This window comes from Barbus barbus (genome assembly GCF_936440315.1).
Source record: "Barbus barbus genome assembly, chromosome: 38".
Taxonomy (NCBI): Eukaryota; Metazoa; Chordata; class Actinopteri; order Cypriniformes; family Cyprinidae; genus Barbus; species Barbus barbus.
This window is the reverse complement of record NC_136716.1, coordinates 20,284,701-20,294,961: the sequence shown is the minus strand read 5'-3', so window position 1 is coordinate 20,294,961 and position 10,261 is coordinate 20,284,701. Positions and strand designations below refer to the sequence as shown.

At 37.8% G+C, this 10,261-nt stretch overlaps 2 protein-coding genes across 4 annotated transcripts; one reads left to right on the top strand and one right to left on the bottom strand.

Moving 5' to 3' along the window:
- Window positions 1-439: 439 nt before the first annotated feature.
- Window positions 440-6,794, bottom strand: LOC306857989 (sideroflexin-2-like). Of its 3 annotated transcripts, none has more exons than XM_079398318.1 (12): window positions 6,663-6,794; window positions 5,312-5,479; window positions 5,059-5,229; window positions 4,815-4,913; window positions 4,532-4,607; window positions 3,883-3,968; window positions 3,717-3,777; window positions 2,750-2,816; window positions 2,586-2,635; window positions 2,130-2,179; window positions 1,974-2,021; window positions 440-1,282 (listed from the first exon to the last, which is right to left on the bottom strand). In XM_079398318.1, exons 2-12 carry the CDS (start codon window positions 5,467-5,469, stop codon window positions 1,183-1,185), a joined length of 966 nt encoding a protein of 321 aa, XP_079254444.1. In that variant the 5' UTR covers window positions 5,470-5,479; window positions 6,663-6,794; the 3' UTR covers window positions 440-1,182. The 3 variants fall into 3 exon arrangements, with proteins under 3 accessions (XP_079254444.1, XP_079254443.1, XP_079254445.1); XM_079398317.1 differs by having other exon boundaries at window positions 5,312-5,494; window positions 6,663-6,789; XM_079398319.1 differs by having other exon boundaries at window positions 5,312-5,482; window positions 6,663-6,787.
- A 470-nt stretch (window positions 6,795-7,264) lies between these two features.
- On the top strand, window positions 7,265-10,251 carry LOC306857418 (ADP-ribosylation factor-like protein 3). The gene is made up of 6 exons (XM_079397352.1): window positions 7,265-7,855; window positions 8,273-8,416; window positions 8,822-8,938; window positions 9,019-9,069; window positions 9,155-9,340; window positions 9,424-10,251. The coding sequence occupies exons 1-6, from the start codon at window positions 7,853-7,855 to the stop codon at window positions 9,469-9,471; spliced, it is 549 nt and encodes a 182-aa protein (XP_079253478.1). The 5' UTR covers window positions 7,265-7,852; the 3' UTR covers window positions 9,472-10,251.
- The last annotated feature ends 10 nt before the right edge of the window (window positions 10,252-10,261 follow it).

Here is a 10,261-nt window from a genome sequence, read left to right as displayed (position 1 = left end):
TTCATTATATATGTATTAGGGGTGTAAAACTCAGTTCCTGGAGGGCCGGAGCCCTGCAGAGTTTAGATGCAACCTTAATTAAACACACCTGATCTAGCTAATCAATTCCTTCAGGCTTATTTGTAAACTACATGGTTTGTGTGTTGGAGCAGGGTTGGAACAAAACTCTGCAGGGCTGCGGCCCTCCAGGAACTGAGTTTGACACCCCTGATATATGTGTATATATATATATATAATACACACACACTCATGTATTATTTCATTTATTTCAGATTGCCCTAAAAAAGTGGTTTCTGGTGGCTTTATATATATATATATATATATATATATATATATATATATATATATTTACCTTCACAAAACTTTAATGATCAGATACTGCCCTCATGTGGCAGGAATGAATGTCGAGCGCACAGTTTTAGATAAAATAAACAAGGTCCACTTTGGTTCAACTCCCATGAGTTATCACAGACCGGGGGTTTATTTCGACAGCTGTCTGTTTATTTCATCATCTTGTAATGATGAAAACAAGTACATAACTCAGAGAGTTCACAGCGAGGGCAGGCTATGGACCGAACGAGCGCCATGAATGTTTTTTAAGGCACACTCTAACCGTAAAAATATTCTTTCAAACTGACGTTTATTAGACTGAACTTTCCCAAACTTTATGCTTGTAACTGGTATTTCAAATGTAAACATTTATGATCTGACTGTATATTCCGAAATGTCTGACATATTAAGAAAAACCTGATAAAATTATTTCACTGATGGCTTTAGAGGCTAATTAAATCTTTAAAGCATTAAACCTTTAAAATAAACTCTTACTGAGAGATGTATGTGCTAAATGATGCGTTTGGCATCAGAGGGAAACAGTTCTCAGACTTTTCAATCTGTTCCCGATAATTCAGGGTAGATCATATACAACAGGAATGGATGACAGGGAAACTGGACCAGGTTTATCCAATGTCTATAAATCAAAATGATTCTTTACAGCAGTCAGGGCCAAATGTAAAAAACTATCCTTAAATTATGCTTTAGTGCATAAAAACCTTCTTTCCGGGTTATGAAATAAAACCTCAAATCTAAAAGCTTCTTTTTAGCAACTTCTTTAGCAAAAAAATTGTCAAAAAGAGCTTCTAATAGGCCGATGACTCGTGCATCCAGTCTGTGATTCGCCAGCACTCACAATCCCTTGTTGAAGTAGACATAACTGACACGGTCCCCGTACTGAGAAATGATGGACTCCCTGAGCTCAGGTTCCAGTTTGGATACAGCTATAGAACTGCAAATAAAAGTGCAAATGATTGATTAGTTTGGTATGGCTCAGAGACCACAGTTATCATGAAAACATCTGAATGAAGCATTTTAAAGAGAGATAATGGAAGAAGCAGCTGCAAAAAGTTGCATGAATAAGCTTCATGCCACAATGAAAATATGCCATATTTGCTCTAGTTACTACTGGTAATTAAAACCGTAGATGTGTATGTTTCTTCATTAAAACAGATTTGGAAAAACTCAGCATTACATCAATTGCTCACCAATGGATCCTCTGCAGTGAATGGGTGCCATCAGAATGAGAGTTCAAACAGCTGATAAAAATATCACAATAATCCACAACAGGCTGTCTATCATTTAAAATCTTGTGAAGTGACAGTTTGAAGTAAAAAATAGTCTTGATGGATTTCACAAGAAGTTAATTGATGAAACGGAGTTGTGTGGATTATTGTGATGTTTTTATCAGCTGTTTGAACTCTCGTTCTGACGGCACCCATTCGCTGCAGAGGATCCATTGATGAATAAGTGATGTAATGCAAAATTTCAATAAAGAAACCGACTTATCTACATCTTGAATGGCCTGAGCGTGACTACATTTTCTGCAAATTTTCATTTTTAAGTGAACTATTCCTTTGAAGAGATACCATCCCTTTAAAAAAAAGATGTTGAACGGCATATACAGTATATGCAAACTTTACCATCTCTGAGGAAACAGTGAACACGCTGCAGGCACCATGAAGATCAGACTGTGAAACAGAGAAGAGCATGTTGTCATTTCTTCTACTGAAACAAGATCTCATATATTTGGCATATCAATCCTTGCTATTTTCATAATAAGAAATGTGATCACTTACAATACGCCAACCATCATGACTTGCAGTGGCCCATGAAGAAATGTGATTTTCTGCAACAGATTGGAAGAAAGAAACAAATGCAAATATGTTTAATATAAAATCATACACAAGGGGCCTTTACAGACTCAGGAATCCCAATATAATATTATGAACAATAAAAAAATAAGATTATCTTTGTAAGACTTTTATTTAATAATTGTAATTGAAAACATTATTATGCTACACAAAGCACGTTAAACCATTAGCTAAAATTCATTCAAATAGCTAAAACCATTTGAAACCTGTATGCATTGATGATTACTGACAGTTATATGAGAATGTCTCAACAGATGTCAGCTTTGAGGTCTGAGAGAGAGCGAATTTATAACAGAAACACCTGCAGATCATAAACTGGCTATTTTATCACTTCTCCTTTCCATTGCGTGCTCCTTGGATGCAAAACAACATCAGGCTCACCTGCATGAATCTGTATTTTTCCAGCCTCTGCATAATAATGGGGAGTATGACTGGAAAGAACAAAGAAAGCAGCTCAGGATTCAACATTGACTGGTGGGTGAGTTGAGGGCTGCTTTATTTTAGCACTGAGATCTGATAACACCGGCCAAACTCTTTGCACTTACTCATGCCTGGCGCTGCCATGGTAACTCGAGAGATGACCACCTGTGTGATGCCCTTGACAGCTGCTTTCTATGACAAACACAGACAGTATACAGTATTTATTCAGTAACTTCAGAACAGAGAATGCTTATAATGGAAAAAGGCATCTTATCATTAAACTGATTATTTTAAACACTAAACACATTCAGATCTATTTAAACAAATGGTTCTGCTCATAAGTTTACATACTCGGGTATGTATGAAATGTAAATTACAATAAATTGTTATATCAATAAGAGATATCTTAGAAACAATATAATGTGACGAGTCGGCTGCCTCCCCCCTTATTGTCATCACCACCCCGTCCCGTATTCGCCGCCCTTCACCAGGCTCCCGACGGGAGTGGGTGTGTGAGAGAGGAGGGGCGCTGAAACAGCCAGGGCTGGCGGCGTGTGATGAGGCACACCTGATGTGAATAGAGCCTCATCACCGCCGCCGTTTAAATGCCGAGCGCGCCTCTCCTCGGGAGACCGGTCTCTTCCCCCGTGCATGCACGCTGGTGTCCTCATGGGTCCAGGAAGGGAGCGTCGAGTAGGAAGACTGCCGCACCCGTTAGACGGCCGACGGGCCAGGATGCCAGGCCGTCGAGTCCCCCAGAAGCTCCGGGGGCCCAGGAGTAGGACGTCGCCGCTAAAGGAAGCCGCCGCCACTCGCTCCCGGACCCGAGAGGTCCTTGTATATCTTATTGCTCCTCCCGCCACAATAAGATATACAAGGATATGATGTAAAAAATTAACGGTACATAGGTGTTTAATTTCTGTTATTAATTTGTCATGTAGAATATAAGCAGTTTCTTCATGGCAGTACTAAATAAAGAATAAAATATATAATTTTCTAAACTGATACACATTTTACAGATTTTGCAAGGAGAATGTAAACTACAGAGCAGAGCTGTAACTGGTTTCATCAGGTGAGATAAATGCTCCTCACCCTTGAGTGGCCCAGGTTATTTCCATCTTCATCTGTCACAGCAATGCCGTTCAAAATCTCCCTGTATAGGAAAGAATAAACCTGAATGAATATACTAATATCTAGACATGCCAATGTAGTAAGACCCACCAAAATAAAAGATGGTAGGAAACATAAGGGGTCTCACTGTTGTCTCATCATTGGAATGTTCACACAGTTAGCCGCGGCCACAGCAGCGAACGGCACCCAGCGTGCCACCAGTGGAGGAGCTTTCTGAGGAGACAAAGGTTAAAGATGCTAAATAAAACATGGATGATGTATAACCACTGCAGATATGACTGGCAAACTGAACTGATGACGGCGAAAGGAAACTTATTTTAACTTAAATTTTTCATACAGATCTACTGTAATAATTATATATGCATCCAAGTAAATATATAATTTATTTTGAAGTAAATTTATTTATAGAATTTAATGTCTATTATATATAATTTGTTTTGTATGTTTGTATTATCAGTTATTATCAGTATCAGTGTATGTATAAAGATGTGTGTGATAAATATATATTTATTATTAGATATTATGTATAATTATAATAATTTAATGAATATTATAATATATAATAATATTTGTGGCTGTAGTTTCAAGACAGTAAAGCATTTTAAAATTCATCCTGAAATACCACCGTTAGTACATTACTATTCATGATTTTTACACACTAACTTATATTACAATATTCAGTTTGTAAATTTTCTATTATAATCAGCTGCATATCACAGATCCTGTCTGCAGACATAGAGTATTCCCTTAATTATTTAAATGAGGCTGAGTAATACCTTTGTGTAGAGGTTCAGCCCGACCGCAGTGGCCAGTGCTGTGCTTGTTGCAGTCACATAAGCTACTCCAATCTGCCTGAGCAAAGAAGATACACACAACACAACAAAAACCCATATCTGTTACTGAAGCTTATCTGTTATTTCAAGCTCCTTCCCAGACATCTGTTAATAAATCGCTAGGTATCATGGGACAGTCATATTTTAAGAGGTATACTCTCTGCAAACCTACAATATCTTGCAAGCGAGTAAAGTTCAAAGAAAGAACGAAGTCACGGGAACTTACTTTGGTGTGATAGGGGAGGCAGCATTGCGATTGGTGTAGTTGACCAGAGCATTGAAAGACTGGTTAACCCACTGCCAGAACACTACAGCAGGAACTGTCCTACATGACCATACAACAACAAAAAACTGGTTAACTGTTAAAATATATAGTGCATATTGCTATAAAAATTATAAATATTATACAATAAATAATTACATACATATATATATATTAGAAATAATACAATTGTATTTCTAGCACTGACCTGTAAAACTGAAGCATGAACCCCGTAATGGCCATACCCCCAGGCACCTGAAATGACATTCTCCCTATCAGGTTCATCCTGTCACCTGTGTCAGGATGAAATGCAGAGTCATACAGCTTCTTGGCATAGTGTAGTTGCTCCTCTGTAGTGCCAGGAGGAACAGAGCCAGCTCTGGAGGAGAGAGGAAGTGACAGAAATTAAGAAACAGGAAGATGAGAGATAGATCACCTCATCAAATCAATCCATTTCTCACCTGCAGCTCTCCACTAAAGCTTTGGCTTCGTCTAGTCTGGAGTCAGGCAGCACAACAGTGCGACAGTCAGTGATGTTGAAAAAGTGTTTGAGACGGCCCATGAACGTGGACTGATCCCAGCGTGGGGCATCGATATCAAAGCCCTTCAGAGATTCCATGGTTCTCTCTCTGCTTCCAAAGAGCCTGAGTGAAAAACAACAGAAAACAAGAAATATTCAATGCATTGATCATTTGCAGTTCCAGTCTACAGAGAACAGATTATATGATAAGACACACAGAACAAAACAAATGTGATATTCTGATGAGACTAAGGTTGTCTGAATGTTTGGCCACACTAAATGCAATTTCTGATTCACAAATGGTGAATTTTTGTTATTTAAGGTGTCAGTCCAACAGGCGCTTAAAATGAAAATGTGAGCTCATTTGCTCTCTTCATTAGTGTCATTTTACTACTACCTGGTTTCTCATCTAACAAAGCACCATATTTCTAAACGCTATGACAAACCAAAGCTCTTACAGTGAGGCCAGCTATGAAAACAGATGTATGGATATCAGGAAAAACCAGACATGGGGCTTGGCCAATAATCTTGACTAGTGAAAGTGAGAAATAAGAGACTCTCCTAAGAGTCTGACCTACTTACAACCAGTTTAGTTTATTGAAAATCAATTAAGTTTCCACTAATCCTTAACAAGTAATTTCTCTCAAACAATATGGCTTAAAAATGTAGAGGATACTATAAATATCAGTACACTGCAACATCAAGTGTACTTTACAGTCTGCATGATACGTTACATTTTAATGCAATGTATTACAAACATATCAAAATGAAAGCAATGCAAGATTAAAGCAGGTGAAGGTGGATCAGGTTTGTCATTTGTAATGCCACCCTTTCCTGCAGTGAATTGAATTCACATAATACACAAATCAAGCAAACAAAGAATGACTTTCGATGGGTCCAAACTTGTCAAGACCGTTTTTGTTCATTTGTTTCCTTACCGGTTTAACCTGATTTAACTTACTGGTAGTTTAACAGAAAATGTATAAAACATATACTGTGATTAAAATAAAATATCATAAAACTAATACAACCATGTACAGCTAACTATACCAACTAGGTTCGCTTTTAAAACGTCACGATTTCTCAAACATTAAGCATGAATATTCATAAAACTAACAATGCACTGAAATTGCATTACACAAAGTAGCAGCTAATTAGAAAGCAGACTGTATCAGAAAGACTGTAAGTTGTCCAGCAGCTTCATGTTCACTGTACACAAGCACCACCCGGATGTGCGCTGTCAAAACAAATCAGACAAAACCACAAATATCAAATGTGTCGCATGAAAATACCTTTATAATTGACGTGACTCTCTTGTTTATATCTCGTGGCGCTGCAGTAGTAGTTAAAAAATATGATGTGATGATGTGGGCTTGCAACTGTAAACGAGCACGTGGCATTCTCTCCCTTCCAATCCCTGAAGAGAAGAATCTCCCTCCCCTTACACTGATCAGACTCATTTCAGCGAATCGGTTCTCTCGAACAGCTCAAAGAGACGATTCGAAACCAACTGATTCCGCTAATGTTGTGCGTCATTAAATTACATGCTGTAAGTGTTTTCAGTAAAACATAGTTGATAAGTCCCAGTTCGATTCAGCTCATAAAAAAATAAAAAGGCATTTAGAAGCAAGCAAGCACAGTTCACTCCAAATGTTGTGGGAAAGGGACGACTCTCGGTTCAGTGAGTCGTGAGCTGAATTCGGAATAGCATACCACCACGCTTTATCATTTCTGGCATATATATTTATTTGTGGCAGGAACTGTAACAGTAGTATACTAGCATGCAAATTCAGTGGTGCTGCTGCTGACTCGAGAACTGCTCAGAATGATTCAGTACGAATCGTGAACAATTCAGAACGATTCAGTACGATTCGTGAACGATTCAGAACGATTCAGTACGATTCGTGAACGATTCAAAAATGGAACACTATTGATTGAATATATTGATTTTCTATTATACAATTGATAGACATGAATTAGATCCCCCTATGTACAAATATTAATGTTACAATCGTGAAGTATTTGTAACGTGGCTTTTATTATTTTACTAATAACAACCGATTCGTTCTGATACTTTTACTAAAGTGATTTTACTAATGTGTAATATGTATTACGCATTATACACTAAATTATAGAATATTTATTATGAAATTATCTTCTAGTTCCACACATCCTATTTTATCTGTGTGTAAACTATATCTGTTGAGGAAATCACCTCAGCAGCTTAAAAACATCATTGAAATTGGTAGGCTTAGTATAATTAATTTTAAACTATTAAGCAACTATTTCTGTATTAAATGTATAAATCAAAACGGCATTAAACATTAAAGCTATCATTCGCTTAAATCGGTTAGCAGCTAAATGTTTTCTGTGTACTACGTCACTTTTAGCCCTTCTTGGAAGGCACGTATTTTTTGCGTATTACGTCATCCCCTCTTCCCCTTAGTAACCCTCAGCGGCGTCTCAGAGGCAGAATCACAAGATGGTGAGTTAAAGCGCTTACAATAAACATATTCTTACCTGTTGTCGCTTTTTGTTTGAGATTCAACATTCTCATCTTCGTCACATTGTAAATTTGAGTCCGGTTAGCTGTGATGTCTGAGGAGAATTGTGGATTTGTTATTAAAGATGAGCAGCGGTTCTCGTTCTCGGTCGTGGATGAGATTAGCTTGCAGGACTGTTTAGGCGTCACGACTGTTCGAGAATCGCTTAAGTATTGCAACTTAAGTCTCTTTTTATTCCTGTTTTATGGGGAAACTATATAAGTTAAAGATCTATTTTCTTTAATTCCACATCCCCTGAACATACATTGCTCTTCTTGAACCTGTTTGTTTGTTGATGCTCGTGCTCGTGCATAAATTCAGAGCATTGTATAATCTGCGCTTTTTTACTTGGTTTTCAGGGTTTGTTATCAATTTTACGCAAACTCAAAAGCACCCCCGACCAGGAGGTGCGGATATTGCTTCTGGGGTTGGACAACGGTGGCAAGACCACCTTACTGAAACAGCTGGCATCTGAGGACATCACTCATATTACCCCAACACAGGTGATATAATTAGTTAGGGTGACCCGGGACATGTCCTGGCTGGGATTTCTAAATTGCCTAAAATGTCCTGAGTTTGGCTTTGTTTTCCTGTTGTTTTCACACCTGACTGAAAAGCGATTCGACCGATAGTGTGCAGGCATTGTACATAATCGTCCAATTGTGGCTTGTGGTCAAACAAATGAAAATACACGTTTATATAATGTATGAGGTCTGTAGCATCTCAATAGGAAAACAACGTCAAAGCCCAGACATTTTAGGCAATTTAGAAGTCTTGGCCAGGACATGTCTGGGAAAAAGAGACGTATGGTCACCCTGTAGTTAAATAAAGCCAATTAGAGTCATTTACTGGATCAGCTGCATTTTATTACCAAAGCAAGTTTAATAACTATTTTTCTTTCTGTGTAGGGTTTCAATATCAAGAGCGTCCAGTCGCAAGGATTCAAATTAAATGTGTGGGATATCGGTGGTCAGCGAAAGATTAGACCTTACTGGAGGAACTACTTTGAGAACACAGATGTACTGGTGAGATCTGATTAAAAGTCATCCCACAGTCCACTTTGATTCCAAACACGTTGTGAATTGGACACTCTTTTTGATTTCAGATTTACGTTATTGATAGTGCAGACCGCAAACGATTTGAGGAAACCGGACAGGTGATGCTTTGTCGCTATTATTTCTTCACTATTCCAAGCAATTTATGCTTTCAGTGTTTAAATAAGTGAACTGATCTGCATGCAGGAGCTGGCGGAGTTACTTGATGAAGAAAAACTCAGCGGTGTCCCAGTTCTAGTGTTCGCAAATAAGCAGGACCTGCTCACGGCAGCCCCCGCGTCCGAGATAGCCGAGGGTTTGAATTTGCACACTATCAGAGACCGAGTGTGGCAGATCCAGTCCTGTTCTGCCCTCACAGGAGAAGGAGTCCAGGTTGGTTTGGAAGTACATTTTGTTGTTTGTCAAATCTGACTTCAAAACAGTATTTGGATTAACTGACTCAAATGTTGTTTCAGGATGGCATGAACTGGGTCTGCAAGAGTGTGAACGCTAAGAGGAAATAGAGCTGTTTTCCAAGCAGGAGGGAATATAGTCATGACTTTGAAAAAACTGTCAGTAGGTATAAGAAATGAAGGCATCCCTTCAAAACGATTTAAATTCACTTTTGCCTGTTTGGTCCAGTATCCATACAATGAGTTCAAATTAATAGTATCCTTTCACTAGTCTTTTATTAAACTCAAAATTAAGAATGAACATCCATGTGATTTCAGATTTGACTTGTTTTCTTTAGTACACTTCAAATCTTAATTCATTCTGCCTTCATTTCTTGAGATGAATGACTTGTGTTTTTATATTGAATGTTATAGTTATTTAGAGGATTTTGTTACTGAGACATTTAAAAAGTGACAGCCTTCATCATTCAGTTCAGCCGTTGTCCTTCCGTACTGGCATTATTCACTGATGTAACACTTTTGTTACTCCATCTAAGGTCATATTTTTATAAGTTTTCCTGAGAGTAACAAAGATAAGAATTACGGAACCCAAATGCAACATACAACAAACATCAGTATATACAAAATAAAAGGGGACCATCAATAGGATGTTTTTGATAATTAAATGTAAATAATGTCCAAATATCAAATTATTTTCTGCATATATATATATATATATTATAGAGCTCTAAGGATTTCGTAGAGCTCTATAATGTAAGTGGCCTGTACAGCTGTAATCTATACATTGACGAGTACTGTCATCATCACATCAAGATTATTTCTGTAGCTTCTCTGAATGTCATGATGTGTGTGAAATTACTGAAGGATCCTGAGTAAAATACTGAAAACGTGCAAGTGTGAT